Source organism: Mirounga leonina, unplaced genomic scaffold (assembly GCF_011800145.1).
Source record: "Mirounga leonina isolate KUSES-001 unplaced genomic scaffold, KU_Mleo_1.0 Mir_94, whole genome shotgun sequence".
Lineage (NCBI taxonomy): Eukaryota > Metazoa > Chordata > Mammalia > Carnivora > Phocidae > Mirounga > Mirounga leonina.
Genome location: NW_023270855.1, coordinates 57,285,216 through 57,311,730, shown reverse-complemented (window position 1 = coordinate 57,311,730; position 26,515 = coordinate 57,285,216). Strand labels below are relative to the sequence as shown.

Here is a 26,515-nt window from a genome sequence, read left to right as displayed (position 1 = left end):
GGATCTCTGTCGAGACTACTCAACTCTGCTGTTGTAACAGGAGGGTTAAAGACAGAACATAAACCAATGGGCACAGTTGTGTATTGATAAAACTTTATTTATAGAATCAAATGGTGGGCTGCATGTGGCCCACAGCCGGTTTGCCAACCTTGGTATAGGAATAAGAGTAAATGCTGTGCCCTAAAATCTGATGATGCAGATTCCCTATCATGTACCAGAAACTTCACATAAAACCTGATGATGCGGTGCATCGTGAGGAGAGCCAGACGTGAGTTCAGTGTGTCATCAAGTTAAAATCTGGTGGCCTTGACCCTGCCCTGCAGGACATTTATGGTCCTTCCCCACCTACCCTGACATGTTAGTGGACTCTTAGTAACCTCTATATCAGTGCTAATTGAATTCTCCGTTTCCTGCCTGCACAGCCCACTGAGGTGACCACCAGCCCCATGTGGCTCTGGAGCACACGTCACGCAGCCAGTGGCCAAGCAAGAGATTGTTTCATCTGATTTCATCTTAAATTGATTTAAGTTAGAATGTAAGGGGCTCCCACGGTGCACAGTGCAGCTCTTGGCTTTGCAATCCAGTGTTTTCAAAGAACTGCGGAACTCGCGGAGTGAGCTTCTCTCTCTTGTCTGTTTCACTGCAGGAAGTCACAAAGGGCCACTGACAGAAAGAGACTTAAAATCAGCAGGTATGTCCTACCCTCTCCCATGGAGCTCCCTGCCCTCTGCCGAGTTTCTCCGATGGCAGTCATGAGGAGAGGTTTCCCAAGACTTCTTTCCAGTACACAAAGGAGTCCCTCGAATGCAGTAAATACTACTTCTGCACAGCAGTCTCCTCCAGGGGGCCGGGAGGGGATAGAGTCATAGTCCTGTGTGGGCAGAGGACTTAAAGACGAGACACTTTGAGGGGCGCCTGGGTGGCTCAGTCGTTAAGCGTCTGCCTTCAGCTCGGGTTGTGATCCCAGGGTCCTGGGATCAAGCCCCGCATCAGGCTCCCTGCTCAGCGGGAAGCCTGCTTCTCCCTCTCCCACTCGCCCTGCTTGTGTTTCCTCTCTCGCTGTGTCTCTCTCTGTCAAATAAATAAATAAAAATTAAAAAATCTAAAAAAAAAAAAAAAAAGACGAGACACTTTGAATTACACATGACCAAACACGAGTGAGGGAAAACAGTAACAATTTTTTTTGAAAAGTGGTGGAAATCTGCCTTTTTTTTTTTTTTTTAAAGATTTTATTTATTTATTTGAGAGAGAGAGAATGAGAGAGAGAGAACACATGAGAGGGGATAGGGTCAGAGGACGAGCAGACTCCCCGCCGAGGAGGGAGCCCGATGCAGGACTCGATCCAGGGACTCCAGGATCATGACCTGAGCCGAAGGCAGTCGCTCAACCAACTGAGCCACCCAGGCGCCCTGGAAATCTGCCTTTAAAAGACAAAAACAGACAGTTTGGAAAAAATAAAAAAGAGTGGGTGCCACACAGAGTCCTCAACTAGGGGTGATCCAGGCCCCAGGGGACTCTGGGTAGCGTCCGGGGACATCTGTGGTTGTAAGGAGTGGGGGCTCCTGGCATCGAGTGGGTAGGACCAGGAGGGCTGCTCAACCCCCACAGAGAACAGTCCGGCCCCAAATGTGAACTGTATACTTAAAATGGTTAGTGTGGTAAACTTTAAGTTGTACGTGTTTTACCACAACTTGAAACGTTCAATTTCACCTGTATCTTGCTTTAGAAAATCGTGGGTGCTGGAAGATGTGGGAGTCCATGTGCTGTGCCTACATTTCCATTGCATAGCCCTGTCTTCATGCTGACCGACGTTCTTGTTATGTCTCCATACTAATTCTGAGAAAATTATTTCAGAAACGTTCAGGGCTAAAAAAGTAAAAAAGAAATGTTTTCCATGCTCTAGAGGCTCTGAGTAGACAGTGGCATCTTACTGCAGGCAGGAGAGATGGAGCGGGGATCAGGAACTTGGTTCTTTTTTGCCCTCAGGTCACTGTCCAGGGAACACCTTTTCCTGCCAGAACAGCCAGTGTGTGACCAAAGTGAACCCGGAGTGTGACGACCGAGTGGATTGCTCCGATGGATCTGATGAGGCCCACTGTGGTCAGTCTCCTATCTGGCCGGTCTCTGGGCCACGTCCCTTTCCAGGGTCAGCTGCTGGCTCTGCTCTCTGGCCCACTGTGCACGTTACGTATGGGCCCGGTATTCACTGTAGCTGGGCTGAGAAAAGCAGGGGGCGGGGGGTGGCCGGGCACCTATGATATGGCTGAACAGACAGGTCCTCACCAGACTGTGGGAAGCCTCAGATGCCAGGACCTGGAGCTCTGTCCTATATGCAGTAGGATTTGGGCAAGGGCATCTTACAATTAAAGTGCTGTAAGAGTAGCCAACATTTTCTAGCAATGCTAGCCCACACAATAGGGTAAGGGCAGCAGTTTAAGCATGGAAAGGAAGGGGGAAAACAATCCTAATGTGCAGTGGATGTGATTGTCTGTATAAATGAATTAATAAATTGACTAACCAGCTGTTAGAAAATAAGACCGTTCAACACTGAGACGAGAGTAAGATGAACATCAACACAAAGAAAAGCTGTTGCTGTGCTTTATACAAGGAAAAACAGATCAGAGGGTAAAAGGCAAAAAATCCCAGTTGTGATCAAGAGCAGCAAAAAATAAACATGTCAAGCCTATAATATTACACAGAATTATAAAACTTCACTGAAGGACATAAAAGTGGACTAAGTTGAGACATAGCATTTCACAAAAAGATGTATGTATGAGAATTTTGAAACTTGCAAAATACATGGTGAAGGAGACATTTGTAGCGTGTGGCACCTGATGTGAAGGACGGTCTGTGGAGGCCGATTGAGCAAGGGCCCCCCTCAAGGTCAGTGATTCATTCACTGGAAGGACTCTCAGAACTCAGGTGTTCTCTGCACGGTTACAGCTTCTTCCAGGGAAAAAGCCATCAAAGGAAAAGGCGCACAGGGCAGAGTGTGGGCAAGACCGGGAGTGAGCAAGTTTCCCGCTGCCCTCTCCTGGCCCTGAACTAACTGTCCCATCAGCAGCATGTGACAGACCACACAAAGTGTTTCCAACTTAGGGCAGCCTTGTGTCCAGGGTCTGTCCTGGGGGTTGGTCACATGGCCATGTAACACCGCCCAGAGTCCCAGAGCTGCCAGAACGAAGTGACGTAAACGGAGTGGACAAAACAGTGGAAATGTCCCCTGTCACAATGCGCGGGGCTGGAGGCCCGAGGTCAAGGTGTCCGAGGGTCTGGTTCCTCCTGAGCTGGTGGAGAATCTGTTTCCTGTTTCTCTCCCAGCTTCTGGGGTTTGTTGGATGCCTGGCATTCCTTGGCTTGTAGAAGTGTCATCCAGATCTCTGCTGTCATGTTCACATGGCCTTCTCCTCGTGTGCAAGTCTGTGTCCAAGTTTCCCCTTTTCAGGACACCAGTAATTGGATTTAGGGCCCTCACTCATGACTTCATCTTACTTGGATCATCTGTGAAGACCCTATTTCCAAATAAATCACATTCACAGGTACTGGGGGTTAAATTTCAACATCTTTTCAGGGATTGCAACTCAGCCCGTAACACTTAGTTTGCAGCCCCTCCAGAGGTCAGGCGGATCCCACATGGCCCAAGGCCATCAGTCACACTGTGGCATAAACTTCCTGGGCGACCTAATGCCCCAGGTAGACAGAGCTGCTCTTATCATGCAACATTCCAGGGCCTTAGAGAGCTCCTCCCCGGAGGTGGTCAAGGGCCGACCTTCTTTGAAATGTGCAATGTTTGGACAGTCCGGGGCTGCTGAGTTCACTGTTTACTGCATGGCAACATGAGCTGCGGTAGAGACATCAGGAGGGGCCCGTGGCGGGGAGGAAAAGGAGGAAAATGCCCGCTAGACAGGTAGAAACACAAGAAAGCAAAGTGTTGGCCCTTTGGTTTATGAGTTAGCACAACCCCAAATCAAGTCAGAAGTGTGGAGTTCCTACCCGGACCTAGCCTTTGGCCAGGAACCATATGACAGATGTCATACGGCGAAGTCAAAGTTGCATGAAGGCCACCTGTGCTCGAGGCGGAAAAAGGGTTCCTGGTTGAAGGCGTTCTCGGCCACTCCCTGGTGCAGGCAGTCTTTGGGTGTTTGACCTTTGTCGGGCAGCTGGAGATGGGGCAGGAGGGGACAGGGAGACCCCAAAGGAGTCAGCAAAGCCAAGTGCAAGGGATCTAGAGCAGGTGTTTCAACAAGAGGGCCGGGGGATGAGAGATTCCGCATGGACGTGCTGGGAGCTCGGTCACGGCCCTGCCTCTGGGGCTCCTGGTTGGTGACCTCTGTCTTGCAGACTGCGGTCTACAGCCCGGCTGGAAGACAGCCGGCCGGATCGTGGGCGGCATGGAAGCGTCCCCCGGGGAGTTCCCGTGGCAAGTCAGCCTTCGAGAGAACAATGAGCACTTCTGTGGGGCTGCCATCGTCGGGGCCCGGTGGCTGGTGTCTGCAGCCCACTGCTTCAACGAGTGAGCCCCACACCCCTCGGTCCCACCTTCCTTCCACTCTGGGAGCGCCACCTCTCCTGGGTCCACAGAGCCCTGTGGAGCTCTCTTCTTTTCCTTTCCTTCTTTCTCTTTTGTTGTTGAATCTGAATGTGTTCTTGTTATTTTTATTTTCAAAATCATGGTAAAATTTACATAACACGAATTTACCACTTTAGCCATTAGAATTCAGCGGCATGAAGCCCACTCACACCATCATGCGACCACCCCCACCCTCCGTCTCCAGAACATTCCATCTCCCTAAACTGAAACTCTGTCCCCGTGAAGCACGGACTCCCCACCCCCACCCTCCGTCTCCAGAACGTTCCATCTCCCCACACGGAGACTCTGTCCCCACGAAGCACGGACTCCCCACCCCCACCCTCCGTCTCCAGAACGTTCCATCTCCCCACACGGAGACTCTGTCCCCACAAAGCACGGACTCCCCACCCCCTGCCCCAGCCCCGGCTCCCACCCTCTCCTCTCTGTCTGTGTGGACGGGACCCCTCTGGGGACCTCCTGGGAGTGGGGTCCTGCGGGATGTGTCCTTCCGGGTCTGGCTCCTCTCACTGAGCCCGGTGTCCTCAGGGTCCCTCCAAGTCGTGTCAGGTGTCAGGGTCCCTTCCTTTCTTCTTCAGGCTGAATAATGACGTTCCATTACGTGGATATACCACATTCTGTGTATCTACTCATCTGTTGCTAGATACGGGCTGTTCCCACCTCTTGGCTACCGTGAATCCTGCTGCTGTGAACAGGGATGTGCAAACATCTCTTCAGGACTCTTCTTTCAGTTCTTCTGGGTATAGACTCAGAAGTGGGATTGCCGGGTTGTCCGGTAATTCCGTGTTTAACCCTTTGAGGACCCTCCAGTTTCCCATGGGGGCTGCACGGTTTCCCGCCACTGCCAGCCGTGTGGGAGGCTCCAGGTTCCCCACATCCTCACCAACGCTTGTTACTGTTGAGCTGTCTTAGTGGGGTCACACTGCGGTCATGGTTTGCGTTCCCTGACGGCCAGTGACGTGGAGCGTCCATTTGTAGGTCTTCTTCCGAGAAATGTCTGTTCACGTCCTTCGCCCATTTTTTTTTTTAAGATTTTATTTATTTATTTGAGACAGAGAATGAGAGACAGCATGAGAGGGAGGAGGGTCAGAGGGAGAAGCAGACTCCCCGCCGAGCAGGGAGCCCGATGCGGGACTCGGTCCCGGGACTCCAGGATCATGACCCGAGCCGAAGGCAGTCGCTCAACCAACTGAGCCACCCAGGCGCCCCCTTCGCCCATTTTTGAACCGGGTTGTTGCTTGTCGTCGTTGAGGATGGTCAGGGTCTTTAACGAACCAGAGTGGCTGATCCCAGAATGGAGCTGGTCAAAGGTGGGAGAAGGTTCTAGAAGCCCCTGCACCAGGCACTGCTGTTTGGTTGCTGCAGTCTGAGGAGTCCTGGGGAGCGGGCAGGGCAGCAGCATCCTGGGCTCCTCAGAGAGACCACTGCCCACTGACCACCCCGTGGGATGCCGGTGAGCCCGAGTGCAACCTGCTGTCTGCCTCGGGGTGACGGTCCGGGGGACAGACGTCAGAAACAGGGACAGCTCAGGACAGCAGGAGTTGGGGGTTTTCCACTTGAAGTTTTATTCCTCCCATGTGTTATCACGGCAGTGTTTAAGCAGACAGAAGCGGTAGAAACAGTAGAGCCAAACCTGTGTACCTGTTCCCTGATCTCGGCGAGCGATCGCGTTTTGCCGTGTTAGCGCTGGTTCCTGCTGCCTGCCCCGTATCTGGGCCTTTACGTGCATCCTTTCTTTGCCAAACCGTTTGATACCCCTCTGGCCCTGCTGCTCATGTCTGCACAAATAAGGGACGGTCCCCCGCACGCCCGTAATGCCGTCCCACGCCCGCACCGCCGAGGGAAGGTCCGGCCACATGCCGTCCGCCAGCGTCCCGTCCGCGTCCGGCTTGCCCCAGTTGTCCCGAGGGCCTGTTACAGCTACCTTTGTTTTCTTCTTTTTTACTCTGATATAATACAGATAACGTAAAATTTACTATCTGAACCATTTTTAAGGCAGTAAGAGTTTTGGCCTTGAGCTGAGTTCTTAAAGATACCGAGAGAGGGTGGGCGAAGAGGGGAGGGCTTTGTGAAACAGAACCCAGCCTCGTCCCGTGTTTCTGCCGGGAAGTGTACTGTTCCTTGACTGACTGTGGGGCCCATGAGGGGCCTCGCAGGGCTGGGCTTAGGGTGAGGAGAGCGAGGCCCTCGCCGGGGGGCGGGGGGCGAAATGTAGGGGGTCGCCAGGAACAGACATCGTGACGAGTAATATCTTCATGTCGTGTTGCAAAAAAATCAAAATGAGTGCAAAGAAAAAAATCAACAATGAACGGAATATCCAGCTCTGAAGTCGAGACCAGAGCTGACGGGCGCGGGCTCGGGGAAGGCGAGGGAGGTGAGCGCAGCCAGCACAGCCCGACCCCGTGCTTACGTCCGAAGTCCCTGCTTTGTTCACCGTGGGCCTTTTGCATTCGTTCAGGTGTTTTGCTGCCTGGTCTGTGGTTTCTGGCGCCCCCTTAACATTTCGTACCCAGATCTGTCTTTGCCAAGAGTGTTGATCCTCGGGGCAGGATGGATTTCTTTTTTTTTTTTTATAAATTTATTTTTAATTTATTTTTATTTTTATTTTTTTTTAATTTATTTGTGAGAGAGAGAATGAGAAACAGAGAGCATGAGAGGGAGGAGGGTCAGAGGGAGAAGCAGACTCCCTGCCGAGCAGGGAGCCCGATGCGGGACTCGATCCCGGGACTCCAGGACCATGACCTGAGCCGAAGGCAGTCGCTTAACCAACTGAGCCACCCAGGCGCCCAGGATGGATTTCTTTTGCATTTATGTTCACTTTTGACAACGTTGCGTGGAAACACCGGTTGTGATGATTGGGTTTCGGGGCGCCCCCTTAACGCTCGCCCCCCCGGGAGAGTGCCTCCCTCGCCTCCCGCTGCCGCCTGTCCCGTGGGTGGGCCTCTGAGCTGCGGTCCGTCTGTCCTGCAGGTTCCAAGACCCGAGAGAGTGGGTGGCCTACGCGGGCACGACGTACCTCAGCGGGGCCGAGGCCAGCACGGTGCGGGCGCGCGTGGCCCGCATCCTCCCGCACCCGCTCTACAACGCGGACACGGCCGACTTCGACGTGGCGGTCCTGCAGCTGGACAGGCCCCTGCCCTTCGGCAGGCACGTCCAGCCCGTGTGCCTCCCCGCAGCCACGCACGTCTTCCCGCCCCGGAGGAGGTGCCTGATCTCCGGCTGGGGCTACCTCAGGGAGGACTTCCGTAAGTGCTGCGCTCGGCGGCTGGGCCGCGGCGCGGGGGGTCCAAACAGCCCACCCCGCTGTCCTGATCCTGTGCTCTGAGCGCACCTGCCCAGTGGGGGGTGTTCACAGCCCCAGACGGGCCCTCGGGGTGATCTCGTGGTCATTGGCACCTACTGTTTCAGCTCCGACCAGAAACCAGTGTCCTTTTTTGCCTTTTGGTGCATTCTGAGGGTGATTTCTAAAAGGGCCCCGAGAGTACAGATGGGGTGCCGGCCGGGGAGGCGGGGGCGTGCCTGGTGAGGAGCGCGCGTCAGATACCTGCCGTCAGGGGTGAGCGACAGCGCCCCTGACTCGCGTTCAGGTGAAGGACTCAAGGGTGTGCGTTAACTATGGCGCGTTTAGACAGAAGCACGTGTAACAGGAGGTTACGTATCGGTCGGTTCTCGAAAATCTTGGGACCAGAGGCTCGTGTCCTCCTGTCCCGTGATCCTCCAGAGGCCATGCTTCCTACTCGCTAATTCGGGGTTCGCGGTGACTTCACAAAACGGAACTGCCTCGGATGAGAGCCGCCTTTCATGTGACGGGATGTCGTGGGGAAACCGAAATGGGCTGGGGGACAGCTGTAGGGAAGGCCCCAGGACAGAGACGCCGCGGGTCCGGCCTGCTGGAGGAGGCAGAGCCTCAGGGAACAGGAGGGCACCCTGCAGCGAGAATTCCCAGTGTCGCGGAAAGTTCTATTGGATGACGCCATCTAGAACGTTCTAGAGCAAACTGTCCAACACAGCCACTAGCCCCAGCTCAGCTCAGTGGCTGTGTGGGTTTTCATGGATAGTGCAGGGAGTGGGGGATGACCTAGGGCCCCCAGGTTCGGGGGCAGCTCTACCCAGCATGAAGGGTCTGGGGATCCACCGTGGCTGACCTCCCTCGCAGGGCCCACTGCCTGTGTTCTGGGGTTTTCCCGGGTCTCTTTTTACCTGACACGAAAGAAAGAATGCTGGGTGATTTTTACATCTTCTGAAAAGGAAAGGTATTGGCCACATGGACCTAATTAGGAGGGAAGACGATCCAGACACATTTGAGCCTCCCCAGCTCACCGAGCGCTGGTCCAGGGGACTGGGCAGGAAGCAGAACAGTCTCCCTGCGTGGGGCTCAGCCCAGACCAGCACCATCCAAGAGCACTTTCCTTGGGACGGCCGTGCTTTACTAGGTCTGTGTCCCCTGCTGCAGGAGACACCAGCCCCCTGCAGCGTGGCCCGTGCGGCTGAGAAACTGAGTTGTGCGTTTTATTTCATTTGAACGCATTTAGATCTGCATTTAAGTAGCCACATGTGGCCAGTGGCTACCGTTCTGGACAGCACAGCTCTAGAGGGAAGTAGGTTGTAAAGATGGCAGATGGGGATGGACACAGTGGAGGAAAGTAAGGTAGGCATGGGGTGGGGGCTGCAGCTTTAAATAGGTGGTCAGGAGGGGCTTCTTAAGAAAGGAGATGAGGGGGCACCTGGGTGGCTCAGTTGGTTAAGCGACTGCCTTTGGCTCAGGTCATGATCCTGGAGTCCCGGGATCGAGTCCCGCATCAGGCTTCCTGCTCGGCGGGGAGTCTGCTTCTCCCTCTGACCCTCCTCCCTCTTATGCTCTCTGTCTCTCATTCTCTCTCTCACAAATAAATAAAATCTTTAAAAAAAAATTAAAAAAAAAAAAAGGAGATGAGGGAGGAAGGCTGGCAGATTCTGTAGAGACAAAATTCCAGGCAGCTGGAACGGCATGTGCAAAGGCCCTGGGGTCAGCAGTCAGACTTGGACTTTTTCATTTGAGCGGGAGGTTGGGGCGAGATCACCCCAGAAGGTTTGAGGAGAGGGGCCACATAATCAGATTTCACATTCAGCAGAGATGAACCGTAAATCAGCCGGTGTCGGGCTAAGGAGTGCTTTCTGCAGAGGAGAACGAGCAGACCAGCAGAGGGCTAGTGAGGGAGACTCAGGCAGAGGGGTTTTCAGGGGGAGATGAGGGTGTTAACTCGGGTGCCTCTGCTGTCTGGGCCAGAAGGTTACGGGTGGGCCCTTGTAGAGTGTGGCCTCTGCCAGGTTCTGAGCTGGGTGCTGAGCAAGCCCCTCCCGGCGGGGGATGCGGGGTCACAGCGGACACGACCCGCAGCCTCCGGGCTCATCCTGCCAGTCTCTCCCTGTCCTGGGCAGTGGTGAAGCCAGAGACGCTGCAGAAAGCCACCGTGGAGCTGCTGGACCAGGGCCTGTGTGCAAGTCTGTATGGCCACTCGCTCACCGACAGGATGGTGTGTGCCGGCTACCTGGATGGGAAGGTGGACTCCTGCCAGGTGAGCCCCGCGGCCCACACCTGCCCCACCTGCCCCAGGCCCAGGGGGACGGGGTCCTCACAGCTTCCGGCCCACCACCGAGACGTCCCCTGCTCGGATTTCCTTCCTCTTAGTTCATCCCTCTAAAGTTCATTCCTCACCTCTAAAGCTGGATGGGGAGAAGGTAGGGAGAGAGCGCTGCAGGTGCTCCAGGAGCCGTATCCAGACTGGAGCCTGGAGAAGGCGTTGGGAAAGATGGAGGGGGGCGTGTGTCTGAGAATGTGAGCATCCCGGTGAGCCGGGTGTGCAGAGAAGGGGAAGGACTGCAAGACAGGAGTGCAAGGCAGAGCAGGCACTCTGGGAAATGCTGGGGCCGTTCTGTCCGCCTCGGCGAGCACGGACATCCCCACAGATCTCGTGGGCTAAGGGGAGGAGGGGGTGTTTATTTGGGTGGGTCTTCAACTGCCCGCGGTGGAACTGGAAGCGATCTTAGACATCCCGTTGACTTTTTTTTTTTTTAATTTTTAAAATTTATTTATTCATGAAAGTCAGAGAGAGAGGCAGAGGCAGAGGGAGAGAAGCAGGCTCCCCGCCTAGCAGGGAGCCCGATGCGGGACTCGATCCCAGGACCCTGGGATCATGACCTGAGCCGAAGGCAGACGCTTAACCATCTGAGCCACCCAGGCGCCCCTCCCATTGACTTTTTACAGAAGAGAAAGCGGGTTCTGAGATGTGGACTGTTGGCCCGCCTCTGCTCTGTGAGCTTGTAGGCGGACAGGTCTCAGAAGTCCCCGGTGGGGCTCCTTCTCTGACTCTGCAGCTCTGGGATTGGGGCTGGCTGCGGCCGGAGCCCCGACGCTCTGAAGGCAGGCCTTTGTCTCCTAGGGTGACTCAGGAGGCCCCCTGGTCTGCGAGGAGCCCTCCGGCAGGTTCTTCCTGGCCGGCATCGTGAGCTGGGGTATTGGCTGTGCGGAAGCCCGGCGTCCCGGGGTCTATGCCCGCGTGACCAGGCTGCGGGACTGGATCCTGGAGGCCATCACCATGGTGAGCAAGCCTCTGGCCCCCACCGTGGCTCCCACCTCCGCCAGCCACAGCACTGCCCGGCCCACCAGTCCCGAGAGCCCGGTGGTCCACACCCCCGCCAGACCCACGCGGGGCCCCAGCACGGCGCCTCCTGACTCAGGGACAGCCTCTAAGCCACAAGGTATTTGCTGGGGGCACAGGCGGGCGTAGATGTCCACTCCCTGCAGGGTTGGATTGATGGGTACTGGGGAACAGATGGGCGATGGGCTAGTAATGTCTGCCGTGAGCACAGGCGAAGGCGGACTGGCATCCGTCAGACTGTGCGGCCAGGTCGGGCCGCGCATGGGCTCTACATGGAATGTCCTCACGGGTGAGCCGGGGGCTGGTGACTTTGAGCTATTCCACTCAGGGATCCTTCCAGACACACCCCACACATAAATGTACACACACAGATGACTTATATCCGAGAACCTGCGTTTCTTCCTTTTTTGTTTTTCAAATTTTCCTGCACACACTCGCATGCTTCCTCTTCCATGAAAAGAGCAAGATCAGCTTATCTGGTTTTTTAATTTTAATTTTATTTTTAATTGCCGTGTCAAACACATAAAATGGGCCATCCTAAACTTTCTTGCGTGTCCAGGTCAGTAGCATTATGTTCACCTTGTGCAACGAGTCTCCAGAACTTTCCATCTTGCAAACCTGAGGCTCTGTGCCCACTACACACAGTTCACCCCGCCTCCCGCCAGCCCTCGGCCGCCTCCATGTCTGTGACTGGCTGTCCGCTCCCTCCCAGGAGCCGAGTCACGTCGGTCCTTTTGTGATTGGCTTCTTTCTCCTCCATGTTCCCGGTTTTACACAATTAGAGTTACAGCTCGGCTTAGGGAGAATCTGTGTCTTCCCATCTCCACAACGTGGATCTTCCCGTGCAGGGACGGGGTGCGTCTGTCCGTCTTGTGCATCTCTTTATGGGCTGTTTGCTCGCATGAGCTGGCCCGGTCCTTGTTAACTGTGGCCGTGTCAGGGTAGACGGGAGATTTCTGTTGTATTCTCAACTAGTTTGCAGCCGGACGGCTTACAGAGTTGCCTCCCGCGAGTTGTTCCATAAAGAGAGCAGACCTGGGCGAAGCCAGTGGTCAGGTTTGCCGGTCGCCCCCTCCCCTGAGGACGCTCCGCGGGGCATCGCGGTGACCCCTCCTGCTTTCTGCCCCACTGCAAGCTCTTCCATGAAATCTTCCAGGAACGTTCAGTGGCCAGTCACACACACCCTCTTGCCCGGGGCACCTCCGTGTCTTCGGCCCCGGGGAGCTGCCTTAATTACAACCTGGGGCCGAGCCGCAGAGATGGGGTTTCTGGACACAGCGGTCTATGTCTGTCTGTCTGCCTTCTGTGGTCTCCAAGGACCCAGATCGGATGCCAGTCCTCCTTCATGGTCCCCTAGACCCGCGATGCTGAGCCTGTTGGAACCCTGCTCCATTTAAATGTCAGCTACCCCCTCCCTGTCCCCAAGTCCCGTAGTGCCCTGGTTCCCACAGGTCCTCCTGTGTGCGCCCCCTCCTCGCAGCGAGCCCCTCCGCCTGACCGCACGGGCCGCGGGTCTGTGGAGCCAGGGCGCTCTAGGACTCCATCTCCTTTTGAACCCGCCTGCCCCGCCGCACCACGTCCGGCCTCAGTTTCTTCATCCGAACGACGGGGATCACGGTGCTCCCGCCGCGGGCAGGCTGCAATGCCAGGACCCTCCTCTCTCGCTCCTCACAGAGTGTGGGGCCAGGCCCGCCATGGAGAAGCCCACGCGGATCGTGGGCGGGCTGGGAGCCGCCTCTGGGGAGGTGCCCTGGCAGGTCAGCCTGAAGGAAGGTTCCCGGCACTTCTGTGGTGCGACCCTGGTGGGCGACCGCTGGCTGCTGTCGGCTGCCCACTGCTTCAACCAGTAAGGCCCGCCCCCCATCCCCAGGTGCCCCCAGCAATCCCGCCACTGTGCGCAGGGGTGGGCCCCGGGCTTGAGGAAGGGGGTCCGAATGTCCAGCCGCAAACCAGGGAGGGAGCAGGCAGGAGAAGTAGGGGTTCTGGGGGCCCCGGCCTGGGCCGCAGCCTTGGGAGGAGGAGTCTGCGGAACCGGCCTCTGGGGACAGAGGAGGCCTAACTAGAGGAGGGGACGAGGGCCCCTTCCCCTGGGCTCCCAAGAGCGGCAGCGTCCGTGTTCGATGCCCCGAAGCACCAGGGCTGCTCACTCTTGTTACAGACGAAGGGAAGGAAGCCCAAAGGGCTCCCTGCCTTGCGCCTGCCCCCAGCCTGGACCGCTACTGGGGAGCAGCCCTGTGGCCCCTCTGTCCTCCTGGCACCCGTCCCCAGAGCGGGGGGAGCTCCGCCCGGCTTCCCGGGGGCCGCAGGGGTGCCGGCGGGCGTCTGAGTGGCCCCTTGTCGGCAGCACGAAGGTGGAGCTGGTGCGGGCCCACCTGGGCTCCGTGTCCCTCGCGGGCGTTGGCGGAAGCCCGGTGAAGATGGAGCTCAGGAGGCTGGTGCTGCACCCCCAGTATGACCCCGGTGTCCTGGACTTCGACGTGGCCGTCCTGGAGCTGGCCAGGCCCCTGGGTTTCAACATGTTCATCCAGCCCGTGTGCCTGCCCCTGGCCATCCAGAAGTTCCCCGTGGGCCGCAAGTGCATGATCTCCGGATGGGGTAACACGCAGGAGGGCAACGGTGAGCTCCCGGCCGGGGCCTCTGGTCCACCACCTGCAAACCACTCACCTCTCCGCTCCTCCGGGCTCACAGACTCCCGGCCACGGGCCCAGCGTGGCTGCATTTTCGAGTTTCATTGGCCCACGGCCCCGCCCGTTCAGTTTACAGCCCGTCCCCGGGGCTTTCATGCTGCAAGGGCATGTGCTCTGTGGCTCTTTGTAGAGAAAGTTTGGAGACACTTGTGCCCGTCTGAGCCCCCAGAGTTCATGCTAGCCTTTGAGCCTCCGAGTGGCCTCCTGCAGGCCCCCCACGGCTCTAGGGAGTCTGCGGGCGGACGGTGGTGAGAGTCTCAGGCCGAGTAGGCACCTGGGGTCACCTTCTCACTATGTGACTCGACGCAAATCCCTGCAACCCTGTGGGACTCAGGTTCTTCGTCTGTGGGTGGGGGTGGCGCCTCCGTCTCAGGTTCCTGCGCAGCTGAACCCATGTCGTGGGGGGTCTCCTCGCAGCCACCAAGCCCGACATTCTACAGAGAGCGTCCGTGGGCATCATAGACCAGAAGGCCTGCAGCGCCCTCTACAACTTCTCCCTCACGGACCGGATGCTGTGCGCCGGCTTCCTGGAGGGCAAGGTCGACTCCTGCCAGGTGAGTGTCAGACCAGGTGCCCACACCCTCCCACACGGCCGGTCCGCTCCTCCTTGTTCGGATCTGGGTTTCCGAAGCGCTCAGCGGGTGCGCAGAGACAGAAGGGGAAGAATCGTCAGTACGACACAGCGAACCGGGAAGCCTGGAGAGAACCCAGGCGTCTTTAAACGTTGGTTTAGAGAAATGTTCTTTCCAAGCAGAAGATGAGGGGGCAGCTCAGAAGTGTGTGGTGGACGCACACAAAGCATAGTCACACCGATTTAGGAAGACGTGCACCTGTGTTCACTGGAGGAAGAGCTGATCACAGGCTGTGGTGCGTGTGACGGCCCTCGTCCCGCAGGGCGGCCGGCAAGCACCTGAGCCGTGGGCCCATCTTAGGGGACACCTGGCTCCAGAGCTGTGAGAGCCGGAGAAATCCATGGGCAGAGAGAGCTATAGACCAGTCTTAGAAACATCAGTGCAAAACCCTCAATAAATGTTGGCGGATTAACTCTAGGAATGTGTTAAAAGTAAAAAAAAAATCAACCACAGTGGGTTGGTTTCCTAAGAAGGCTGGTCCGAAACAGGAGAACCCAGTACCACCAGTCATCACATCAGTGGATCGAAGGGGAGAAGGCATCATCTCCAAAACCACAGAAAAAGGCATTTGATAATTTTTTTAAAGGTTTATTTATTTGAGAGAGAGAGAGCTGGGATGCAGAGGGAGAACCTCAAGCAGACTCTGTGCTGAGATCCTGACCTGAGCTAAAACCAAGAGTCGGAGGTTCAACCGGTGTCTTGGCATTTGTTAATTTTTAACAACCATTTGTAATTACATTTTAAAAAATTGTAGCCCTATGAGAGCTGGACAACAGAAACCTGCAGCAGACATCATGCTTGGTGGCGAAACAGAAGCTTTCCGTCAAACACAAGGCTTCCTGCTGTTGCCAAGTGTGTCTAGATTAATACAGAAAGTCAAGAAAAAAGAAAGGAGGTATGGGATTTGTAAAGTAGATAAAAATGTAATCTGCAGTAACATAATTGGCTACCAGAGAAGAAAAAAATAAACAAACTAGAAACACACGGAACCGGGCGCCTGGGTGGCTCAGTTGGTTAAGCGACTGCCTTCGGCTCAGGTCATGATCCTGGAGTCCCGGGATCGAGTCCCGCATCGGGCTCCCTGCTCGGCGGGGAGTCTGCTTCTCCCTCTGACCCTCCTCCCTCTCATGCTCTCTGTCTCTCATTCTCTCTCTCGCAAATAAATAAAATCTTAAAAAAAAAACAAAACACCCATCTTAAAAAAAAAGAAAGAAACACACGGAACCAAGGGAGAGACGAAGACGACTCCTGAGAGTGAGACAGCTTGGCTTCACACGAGAGCGTCATACAAGGTCAAGAACGTTTCTTTTTCCAGCCGAAGTCAACATCCTTGAGAAAGGGATCCCACTGACTGGTGTCCAGAAGTAAACTCTAAAAGATGATCAAGGTTTTCATGGAGAAAATCACTAAACTCTGAAGAAAATAAAAAGGTCTGAATAAACGGAAAAATACACTGTATTGTTTGGTGGGAAGACTCGATGTTATGAAGATCCGTTTCTCCCCATTTTTTTCTGTAAGTCAGTGCAATTCCAGGCAAAATTCCAGTGGCGTTTGCCATAGGACTTGGCAAGCTGGTTTTAAAATTCATGCAAAAGAGCAAAGTAATGGCACATGACAAGGCAGGATAATTCTGATAAAGAAGAATCGGGGGATTGTGTATACTCCCAGGAACAAAATGAAAGAACCCAAAATAAAATAGAAAGTGTCAGTAACTCCTATTTTTGCGTAAACAATCAGCCCAAAGCTTAGTGACCTGAAACAACAGTGGTGTATCGGGCTCGTGAGTCTGCGCTTGTAAGGGCCCAGGGGTTATCTGCTGTCCCAGCAGTAGCTCGGGGGACACAAGTGGGGCCTGGAGGATCCACCTTCCAGGCGGCGCACTCACACGGCGGGACTTCGCTGGAGGCTGTGGACCCCGGGGCTTCCTCACGACCTGGCACTGGCTTCCAAGTGCGAGCGTCCCAAGAGAACGGGCAGAAGCTGGGTCCTGTGACCTCGCCTTGGAAGTCACATCCAGCGACGCCTGCGAGGCCGCCAGCCTGCTCGCATCCACGGGGAGGACCACCAGAGTCCCGTGAGCCGGCAGGTGGGCGTGCCGTGGCCTTGGGAAAATGCGTTCTGTCCTGCAAATCGATAAAACCAGCAGTAGGAACAGAACCCAGACAGCCAACAAGAAAGGAGACCAGGAAACAGAAGCAACACACGGAACCAAAGGAAACTTCCTCCACGTCTGCCGTTACCAACCTCAGAGACGCCCGGAGTGCTGCGTCCACAAGAGGAGTGGGACGCCGGAGGGGATTTTCCAGGGGCGGGGAGAGGGAGCGCTCGGGAGCTGACGATGAAGTCTTCCAGACAGCAGAACAAAAACACGCATGGATGCCTAAGGACAAGACAAGAGCCCCGCAGCGGAGTCGGGGACCTCAGCTTCCAGACGGAGGGAAGGCGCTCGCTCGCTCGGGTGGTGAAGGGGGAGGCAAGACCGTGGGGAGGGAGCGCCTGCCGGGCGCCGCGAGGAAGACACACGATGCCCGCCGTGCCCACAGTGAGTCGGCCCCAGGAAGCGCCGGGGCCCCTGTGGCGGCCGACTTCGGTCGTAACCCCCAGAGGCACTGCTAATACCAGAACACCCATGACAGCATGAATGCGCATCCACGGGCAGCAGCGGAAAGAAACGGGGCAAATGGCTGCCCTCCCGCTCTGCGACCCCAGGCAGGCGACTCCCCGTCCCTGGGCCTCTGAGGCCCGTCTGTAAAACGGGCTCATAGTCCTACCCATCTCCTAGGACGGTGGCGGCAAGAACGGTGCCCTGCAGAGGATCTTCTCTGTTTACTTTTATATCAAATAAGTTACATAATGTAGATTTTATCTGTTATTCTGTAGATAACTGATAAATTTGTAATAGTTAATGTGGTATCTCGAAACTGTTGACCACAGCAAGTTGCAAAAGGTTACATGTAACCCATTTCTGTAAATTTTACAGATAACACTGCATACTTTCTAAAATTACAGATTCACATAAAAGCATAGTGGGACACACCCCAAACTCCTAAATTGTCCGCCCCTGGGGCGGTGGGGCACCGGGACCAGCGGCAGGGCTGTCCGTCCCTGTGGCCGCGTAACAGAACGCCCCGAAGCTCGGTGGCCTGAGACAGCCGTTCCACTACCGTCCCGGGTCCCGTGGGTTGGAAGCTGCCGTGGGCCCAGCGGGGCCGGCGTGTGTTCCATGCACGGTGGCCTCAGCTGGGACGGTTCAGAGGCTGGTGTGCCAGAAGCATCTGAAGGCGTTTCTCCTCTCGTGGCTGGCACTGGCTGTGGGCTGGGGTCTCAGCCGCACCCTCCACGGGGCCTCCTCACGGGGGCTCCGCCCGAGCTCATTTCGGCCCCCTCAAAACGCGGAGCAAGCTGGAAGCAAATGGCACCTGCATGACCTTGCTTTGGAAGTCACCTGGCATTGTTGTCCCCGCAGTCTGACCCCCCCCCAGCGCCCCATGGGAGGAGGGCCAAGGTCTCGGTGTTCCAAGAGCAGGTGGGCCGAGAGAGAGAGACTCCTGCCATCCTTGGGAAAAACAATCTGCTATGTAGCCTCAGCTTTGTTGTAAGATTCCAGATTCTTAAAGAAAAGCCCTGGGTCGCTGGTGTGATTCCTTTGAAACCTAAGGAAGAGGGCTGGCGGCTAATGAGCCGTGAGAGCATCTGTGATGGTTATTGTTTTATTTAGAGTTTTCTGCATTTTTTTTTACATCTTCAAAACAAAAGCAAGAACAACTGAAGCTCAGAGAGAAGTGACTCAGTCAGGGTCACACAAGGTCACAGAGCCGGGCGTGGGCCTGAAGCCAGGTCCCCTGAGGCCCCCGCTGCGCTGACGCGGCCCCGTGTGCAGAGGGCACAGCGAGCGCTCCCGTGGGTTTCCCCGTTGTACTGAGAGAGAACCGACGTCCGTCACTGTGTCCGCGCCAGGGGCAGCATGGCGGTGGTCTGACTCACATCCCCCTCCCTTCACTTGCAGGGTGACTCTGGCGGACCCCTGGCCTGCGAGGAGGCCCCTGGGGTGTTTTACCTGGCGGGGATCGTGAGCTGGGGGGTCGGCTGTGCTCAGGCCCGGAGGCCCGGCGTGTACACTCGCGTCACCAGGCTGAAGGGCTGGATCCTGGACACCATGTCCTCGGGCCCCCTGCCCAGCCCTCCCCCGCCCACCACGGGACCCCCGCCTGCCACCAGGCCTTCCTCCAGGACGGCGGCTGGCCCCACGGTCCTGGGGGTCCTGGCCAGCAGAGCCACCCTCCCGGCCACCCGCAGGGCGACCAGCCAACCTGCCAGCAGGACTGCCACCACCGTGAGCACAGCTGCGGGGGGACAGACGCCACCTCCAAGCTCCCCTGGCACCACCGTGGGCTTCCAGCCACCAGGTAGCAGGAGGGATGGAGGGACGTGTGGGTGGCGGGGGTCCTGCGTCCGCCGTGACAACAGCAGACATTTATTCTCTCCCGGTGCTGGGGGTCGGAAGTCTGCACACACGCTGTCCTCTCCCCGTGTCCTCACGGGCTCGTCCCTCTGTGTGTGTGTCCTCGTGTTCTAACTTCATCACCTCTTCAAAGACCTGTGTCCAAGTGTCCCATCCTGAGCTCCTGGAGAGGACACGAGTCAGCCCATGATAGGTCCTGAAAGCCGGGGACACAGGCTCCGGTCAGGCAGCCCTGACGGGAGGGTCCCCACTGCTCTGTCCATGCAACCAGTGTTCACCCTCCTGTGTGCGGGCCCATGCGAAGCCTGGGGTGCAGTGGGGAACCAGGCAGGGAACCAGACGCTCAGTAAGATGGCAAGCAGGAGTGAGGAGACCAAGCCGACCCCACAGGCTCCCGCGCGGGGCCCCGGGGGACGCCCTGGAACAGGCTGCAGGACACTGACGGGCACGGCACCTGGGAGGTCTCTGAGCGCTTCTAAAGCGCTCGGTTACGTTTTATTAAGTATTAATCAGAAGTGTATGAAACATGTATTTGCAGGTCCGAAATAAAGCCCCATCAAATACAGCTGGTTTCATATGGGTCAAGCCGGGACCTGTCAGCGGGCACTGGCTGCAGGGAAACTGAGGGGAGAACCAGGCCTGGCTTCTGCAGGACGTGGGCTGTGTGGGTGGACCCGTCTTAGCGACCAGCCCACTCCTCCCACCGGCCTTGGTTTTGAGGGGTGGGATGGTCACCCGAGCAGAACTCAGAGGGAAGGAAGTGTTTTTGCCACAGACACAGGGCTCTCTAGAGAAGGGTGAGGCGGGGTGGAGTGGGGACCAGGGGCTGGGGGGGCAGGGGGAAGGCACCAGCAGAAGCCTCTTGGCTCTGCCTCTCTGTGCACACAGCACCCCCCCCCCCCAAGCAGACATGAGCTCTGCGCTCTCACATCCAGGTGCTGAGGGACAGTGTCTGGTCTGGCTTCCTTCAGGTGCGGAGGCAGGTCAGCAGGGACCAAGCAAGCTTCTGGGAGCTTCCCCCAAAGGAGGCAGGCACTCAGCACAAGGGGCTGCTGGTCTGTGTAGCTGCACCCATTTTCCTTCTTACTGATGAGTTTCCCAGAATTCCGATGTTCCGAGTCCCCATCCCCAGCATCCTCACCGACTCCCCTCCAGAGACTCTGATCCAGGGACCTTTCCCTGCTTTCCTCCTCCATCAGTGTCCCTGTTGTCCTTGTGTTCAGGGTATGTGTGTGGTCTAACCCTGTGACACAGAAGTCGGGGGAAAGTGCTTGTAATTCTCTGGCCTATCCCAACCTTTAGGATGTGTCCCCGGGGCTATTCTTTTCCTCTTCCCTTGCACACGTGTGTACGGAGTCCTGGCCCCAGGATCCTGAGTTGCCTGGGCACAGACCTGTCCCCACAAAGTCAGGCTTATAGGCTCTTGCCTCGAGGCTGCCTGCGCGCCATCAGAACCAAACAGAGGAAGAGGCGGGTCACTGTGGGGTCTGGGCGCATGGTGGGGTATAGGGGACCTTGGAAGGAAGCGTCTCGATTGGCTAGGAGCAAAGCCGACCACAGGCCGAGGGTCTGGGCACAGGTCTCGACTCTGAGGGGGACCCGGGTCCTGTTTCTTGGGGAACCACAAAGTGGAGACAGGTGCAGAGCGTCCGGTCCAGAGCCCTGGAAAACTAATCTCCGGGAGACTGCCGTCCCTGGCCAAAGGGGCAGCTCCCCTTTGCAGTAGCTGCTGCGGGTCTGGCTGTAGTGAGTTTCCAGCAGCGATGCGTGGAGAGGGGGAGCGTGTCTCCCTAAGTTTGCAGCTGGCTTCTCTGCATCTGGCCTCCCACCCTGGTGACTTCCTAGTCTGACAGCTACAGCCTGCAGGTTCTTAGCTTGGGGCGCAGAAGAGGTGAGGAAGCCCCCCGACATGGCACGCTTTGCCGCGCTGTTCCGTGTGGGACACCATTTCCAGAGAGCAGTTTCCATCCGATTCCCCAGGCCTCCTGGTCCGGGTCCTCGGGACTGAGGGAACGGGGAGGGTGGCCTCTCGTCTCCCCCTTCTTCCCTTCCAGCTGAGGCTGGGGCAGGAGGCTGGAGGGCAGGGAAGGCGCCCAGGGGTGGGAAAGCAGGCTGGGGAAGGGGGCCGTTCTGGAGGAGGAAGGTTCCCTTTGGGAATGACCAGGCGGGTCCCCGTGCGCCCCCATAGGTGGGGACGGGTTCCTGCGGCACCCGTGGAAACCACAGTTTGTCCTTCCTGTAGTTGTGTTCTGAGAGCACATCTTGTGGGGAGGGCGGGGGGGATGTCACAGTTGGAGGAAGCATCCTGGGAAGGAGAACCGGGGAGTGCGTCCAGAAGACCAGGCAGTGCTGGAGCTGCAGGGACAGGGCAGGGGCCTACTGTGCAGCAGCCTAGGGTGTGCAAAGGCCCTGGGGCAGCAGGGAACTCGGCTCCTAGCACCCTGAGAGATGCCTGGGGCTGGACAGGGAGGTGAGAGGAGGTGCTGGCCTGACCTTCAGCCAGGAAGGGGTTCCAAATGTTATCTAGAAGCGCCCAGAGAGGGCTCATTTGCAGAACCAAGCGCCAGGTCCAGTGTCTCTTCCAGGACTTTACCGAGCCAGGTCCCCCAACCCACTGCCGCCCCTCCTACCCTAGGTGCGCAGGCGGGGCTGCGAGGCGGGGCTGCGAGGCGGGGTCTGTCCGCTGAGCCACTGAGCAGCCCCCCACTCCCCCGCAGGCTGCGGCCTGGCACCCGTGGCAGCGATGACCAGGATCGTGGGCGGCAGCGCCGCGGGCCGCGGGGAGTGGCCGTGGCAGGTGAGCCTGTGGCTGCGGCGCCGGGAGCACCGCTGCGGGGCCGTCCTGGTGGCTGAGAGGTGGCTGCTGTCGGCGGCGCACTGCTTCGATGTGTGAGTCCGGCCGCCCCGTGGAGTTCACTGGGCCGACTTCGCAGGCGAACACTCAGGGTCGCCCCTCCGTGCCTTGGCCAGGAAGGACCCCTCCCCAGCCACCGGCACCCCCTGCCCCAGGCCGTCGCCTCCCCTGCTCACCCACCACCGCGAGCTGACCGCCACCAAACCCTGGCCACAGCCGCTCCCAACACCGGGCCCGGCCCGCGGCGGGGGTCTCCGGGGAGCTTTGGGGCCCTTCCCTCCCTGGCTCAGCCCACTGGGACTTGGCACCAGGCCCAACGTGGCAGTCCCCTTCCTGGCAGGGCGCTCCGTAGGGTGGACCAGGCTAGGGGTCAGGGCCAGAGGGGGCGGGCAGGTAGGGCCGCGACCTTACGGCCACCAGACACAGCGCGTGGGAGCGGGCGGCACCCCGCCCCCTCCCCGCCGTCCTAGGGGGAAGGGACGGCTCCGGAGGAGCAACCGGGCGGGCGGGGGCGGGGGCACTCGGCCGACACCTGTCCCCGCGCGGCCCGCAGCTACGGGGACCCCAAGCAGTGGGCGGCCCTCCTGGGCACGCCGTTCCTGAGCGTCGCCGGGGGGCAGCTGCGGCGCGTGGCGCGCATCTACAAGCACCCCTTCTACAACCTCTACACGCTCGACTACGACGTGGCGCTGCTCGAGCTGGCGGGCCCCGTGCGCCGCAGCCGCCTGGTGCGGCCCATCTGCCTGCCCGAGCCCACGCCGCGGCCCCCCGACGGCGCGCGCTGCGTCATCACCGGCTGGGGCTCGGTGCGCGAGGGAGGTAGGCGCGCCCCCCCCCCCGCCGGCCCCCGCCCGCGCCCCCGGCGGCGTCGAGCGCGCCCCCGGCCCATCCGGCTCCGTCCCGCCCGTAGGCTCGATGGCGCGGCAGCTGCAGAAGGCGGCCGTGCGCCTCCTCAGCGAGCAGACGTGCCGCCGCTTCTACCCAGTGCAGATCAGCAGCCGCATGCTGTGCGCCGGCTTCCCGCAGGGCGGCGTGGACAGCTGCTCGGTGAGCGCACTCTGCAGCGGGAGCGGGCGCTCCGCCGGTCAGAGTCGCACCCGCGGGGGCGGGGGTCGCGGGGCCAAGTTCTCACCGTTGCGAGGCCTACCGGGCAGGTGCCACGCTCCGACGCCCACTTCTCCAGCCCGCCAAGTAGGGCACCGATCCCGGCCTCGAATTCTCACTCCACCACCGTTTATTGGGCATCCTCCCCTGGGCCCTGCAGAGGAGGGATGGAGGCTGGGCAGCGAGGCAGCGCGAGGTCCCCTTCTGGCCCGAGACCAATGCCCGTGTCCATGAATGTCTGCCGGCCAAAGCAGCGGGTGTCCTAACACATCCCATCTCCCAGGAACTAAGAGGCTCAGGGGAAAGCGGCCCAGGCTCAAGGGCATCTGGGGGGGGAGGGGGGGTACTGGCCTGCTCTGAGGCCTTGCCTTTCCTCCCCTCAGGGTGACGCTGGGGGACCCCTGGCCTGCAGGGAGCCCTCTGGCCGGTGGGTGCTAACTGGTGTCACCAGCTGGGGTTACGGCTGCGGACGGCCCCACTTCCCGGGTGTCTATACTCGGGTGGCTGCCGTGAGAGGCTGGATCGGGCAGAACATCCAGGAGTGACCGGCCCGTGGCTGCCCACGCCTGGGACAAGAGAGGTGAACGCAGCAGGAAGCGGCTGGCCCCTCTGCCCGAGGAGGGGAGTCTGGGGCGCGGGCGGGAGGTGAGGGGCTGCGGGTAACCGGGCGCAACCTTACTGCGTATTTTGTTGCAATAAACAGCCCCTCGTCCCTAGCCAGCCGGCTCAGCACCTCCGTGTCACAGCAGGACCACTTGCCCGCCCCTCAGCCCGGCCTGGGGGTGGGAGGGTGCGGGGGAGAGGAAGCGAGGCCTCCTGGGGGCGAGGACCACCCTCCAAGGCTTCGGCGCAGCAGCTGGGGAGGGGGCTGGCCAGCCTCCTCTTCCCAAGTCCCCTTCGTGCAAGGAACCTGTTCCCGGTCATCGCGGACGCCCAGCCGCGCAGGGGGGAAGCGGGTCGGGGGGAAGAGGCTCGGTCCGGGCGGGGCACCCAGGACACGCGCTACCGCCTCCCACAGAGACCCCCTGAAGGGAAGAGCGACGGGTTCTTTTCCGCCCTCCCTCGTTTATTTGCCCGCCCACGTCAGGCGCCCACCGCTCAGGTGGGGCCCGAGCTGCGGCCGGGTCAGGTCCGGCTGCGGGTTCTCCGCCCGAGGCTCGAGGTGAGCCTGTGCACGCCGGGGGCCGTGCCGCCGGGCCGCCGGCACCCGGCCAAGTCCCAGGGCCCCCCGGATCCACGCTGCGCTCGCGCGCAGGCGGGAGGGGAGCAGCGTCCCAAGGGTCGCCGGTCTCCTCAGCAGCACGGGCAGGCAGGACGCACGAGCGGACCCCCGCTTCGCAAAGGGCGTTTATGGAACTGGACTGGAGGGTGGGGGCCGGGCGCGACGGGGTCACATGTTGGCTCGTTCCCGCTGCAGCCGCGAGTTGTAGGCGCGGGACACGGTGTTCCAGGCGTCCATGTAGCGGTCCATGCACATGGCGATGCACTTCTGCAGGCGGGGAGGGCGCGCGGCTCAGCTCCGGCCCCGGCCGGCGCCCCCACCCGGGGCAGCCGGCCACGCACGCGCAGGGGCCCCACCGCAACGCCCGCCGGGCCGCGCACGCGCAGGTGCCTCCCCGCGGCCCCGCCGGTCTCACCTGTTCCGAGTTGTCCAGGGAGCCCCCCGGCTTCCCGATGCACTTCCGGAAGCACTTGTCCGTCATCCTCTGTGGGGACACGCGAGCTCAGCCGCGACACCCGCCCCCAGCGGACCCCGCCGCCCTCAGCACCCGCCCCGGCCCGACCCCAGACCTGCAGCAGCTCCTGCGCGTTAGCCACGGCGATCTGCACCTTCACCTGCTCCATGATGAGCCCCGGATCCAGCTTGCCGCCTCCGGAGCTCCCGAAATCCGAGCCGAAGCCACCCTCCATGGCTCCGCAAAGCCAACCGAACCGAGACCGCGTGCGCCAACCCGTACCCACGCCGGAAGTCGGCCGCCCAGGGCACCACGGGAAATGCAGTCCGAGAGTGCTGGGAGCGGAGCCGGGTCGGACTACAACTACCACAAGGCCGTGCGCCCCTCCCCTCCCCCCCACTTTCCGCGCAAGCGCGGTCTACAACCGGCTTCCGCGCCGGCCGCGGGTGTCTCCGACATGGTGCCGGCGGGTGGGAGGTACGGGGGCTGCCGAGAGGACGTTCCCGGCTCGCCGTGCGGGCCGCGCATGCGCACGAGGCCCCCCCCGCCCGCGGCAGGCGCGTCACGTGACCGAAGGCGCAGGCCGGCACGGGAGGCCCGGGCAAAGCGGCGGGGGTTTCCGACGCCCCCCTCTCGCCGGGCCGGGGAAGCTGTGTCAGAGCGGACTCGGGGGCAGCACTTAAAACCAAAATGTTTATTGGAGTGTTGTACAAAAAGTTTCCAGTCATAAAATGCATATTACAAATCACTGGAGAAAGAAAAAGACCACACGGTTGGCATGCAAGTTCGTGGACGCCGCCCCCGGCCCCCCGGCCCCCCGGCCCCCCCGGCCGGCGCTCGCTCGGGGCGGCCCCCGGCAGGTCGTGCTGGTGTTCCGGCGGGGGCGCGCCCTGGGGCCGCGGGGCCAGAGCGCACCCGGGGGTCGCCGAGCTGCCGCTGGCCGGGTAGAGGGAACCGTCTCGCGTCCTTTAAAGCGGCTTAGAGCTAAGAATGACGACTACGAACTGTTTCCCAGGCCGGCGCTGACGTTGTAACACTGGATTCCACTCTGGATCTCCCAGCACTTCCCTGCCAATGCCCGTCCCCCACCTGCGGGCACCCCTCCCCCGGGCCAGGGCCGCCACGGGGCAGGCGGAAGGGGGGGAACCGGCTTGAAGACCGCAGAAACCACCTGCCGGACACGAGGGGGGCCCACTCCCTGCCCATGAGACCCCCAAGACCCCTCGCAGGACGTGGCCGAGGCCAGGGCACACTCGGGAGGACCCCAGCCCCACCCTCCCAATGCCGCAAGCCTCTGCACTCCAGGCCCGCACCGTGCGCGTGGTCCCCGAGGTGTGGGCGCGGGGTGGGGGGATGCACAGCCGGGGGCCCTCATGGGAAAGGTCATGTGCGGGGCGAGCTCCGCAGGGCCCACCAGAAACGGTGGGAGGAGTGGTGAGACATTTCCGTCCACGAGAAGAACCGAGCGCTCAGGTGGCCATGGAAAGAACTAGACCTAAAGCAAGGGGCTGCGGGCAAATTCTCGACGCAGCAGAAGCCTCCGACCCTCTGGCCACAAGCAGTTTCCAAGGGAAGTGAGACGGGGGTGGGGGGACCGCCCGAGGTGGGAGGCAGGCGCGCTGCTCCCGGCCTGGGGCGAGCTGGGAAGGGCTGGCTGCTTTGTAAACGGGCTGCCTTCTGGGGGCAGCGTGCCTCCATGGCTCAGTATGAAGTCTTGAAGACTCGAGCTGCACTTTCTGAAGGAATTTGCCGTCTGGGGCCTCAGAGGTCACCGAGATAGCCTCCCTCAACTCCAGCCCCTTGGGGGGCTGTCCCAGTGACGCTGGCATGAGGCCTCAAGTGGAATCCGGCAATCTGAGTACGGACCAATGTAA

The 26,515-nt window shown here is 59.4% G+C and overlaps 2 protein-coding genes across 2 annotated transcripts in view; one reads left to right on the top strand and one right to left on the bottom strand.

Annotated features, from left to right (window-relative positions):
- TMPRSS9 (transmembrane serine protease 9) overlaps positions 1–23,789 on the top strand; it is a 32,576-nt gene extending 8,787 nt beyond the window's left edge. Inside the window, exons 5-18 of the mRNA XM_034996450.1 lie at positions 651–691; positions 1,987–2,100; positions 4,342–4,513; positions 7,559–7,833; positions 10,007–10,143; positions 11,008–11,326; positions 12,901–13,072; positions 13,571–13,842; positions 14,331–14,467; positions 18,552–18,951; positions 21,725–21,896; positions 22,415–22,680; positions 22,772–22,908; positions 23,349–23,789. Coding sequence (XP_034852341.1) covers positions 651–691; positions 1,987–2,100; positions 4,342–4,513; positions 7,559–7,833; positions 10,007–10,143; positions 11,008–11,326; positions 12,901–13,072; positions 13,571–13,842; positions 14,331–14,467; positions 18,552–18,951; positions 21,725–21,896; positions 22,415–22,680; positions 22,772–22,908; positions 23,349–23,510 — 2,776 coding nt within the window. The 3' untranslated portion in view covers positions 23,511–23,789. The remainder of the gene's footprint in view (positions 1–650; positions 692–1,986; positions 2,101–4,341; positions 4,514–7,558; positions 7,834–10,006; positions 10,144–11,007; positions 11,327–12,900; positions 13,073–13,570; positions 13,843–14,330; positions 14,468–18,551; positions 18,952–21,724; positions 21,897–22,414; positions 22,681–22,771; positions 22,909–23,348) is intronic.
- A 221-nt stretch (positions 23,790–24,010) lies between these two features.
- TIMM13 (translocase of inner mitochondrial membrane 13) lies at positions 24,011–24,954 on the bottom strand. Its single transcript, XM_034996449.1, has 3 exons — positions 24,757–24,954; positions 24,603–24,671; positions 24,011–24,454 (listed from the first exon to the last, which is right to left on the bottom strand). Exons 1-3 carry the CDS (start codon positions 24,874–24,876, stop codon positions 24,356–24,358), a joined length of 288 nt encoding a protein of 95 aa, XP_034852340.1. The 5' UTR covers positions 24,877–24,954; the 3' UTR covers positions 24,011–24,355.
- Between the last annotated feature and the right edge of the window lie 1,561 nt (positions 24,955–26,515).

Coding starts and splice junctions, on each gene's coding strand:
- TIMM13 (XM_034996449.1), bottom strand. CDS start 24,876: ATGGAGGGTGGCTTCGGCTCGGATTTCGGGAGCTCCGGAGGCGGCAAG. Junction 24,672..24,756: donor ACGCGCAGGAGCTGCTGCAG/GTCTGGGGTCGG, acceptor GTGTCCCCACAG/AGGATGACGGACAAGTGCTT. Junction 24,455..24,602: donor CCCTGGACAACTCGGAACAG/GTGAGACCGGCG, acceptor CCCCGCCTGCAG/AAGTGCATCGCCATGTGCAT.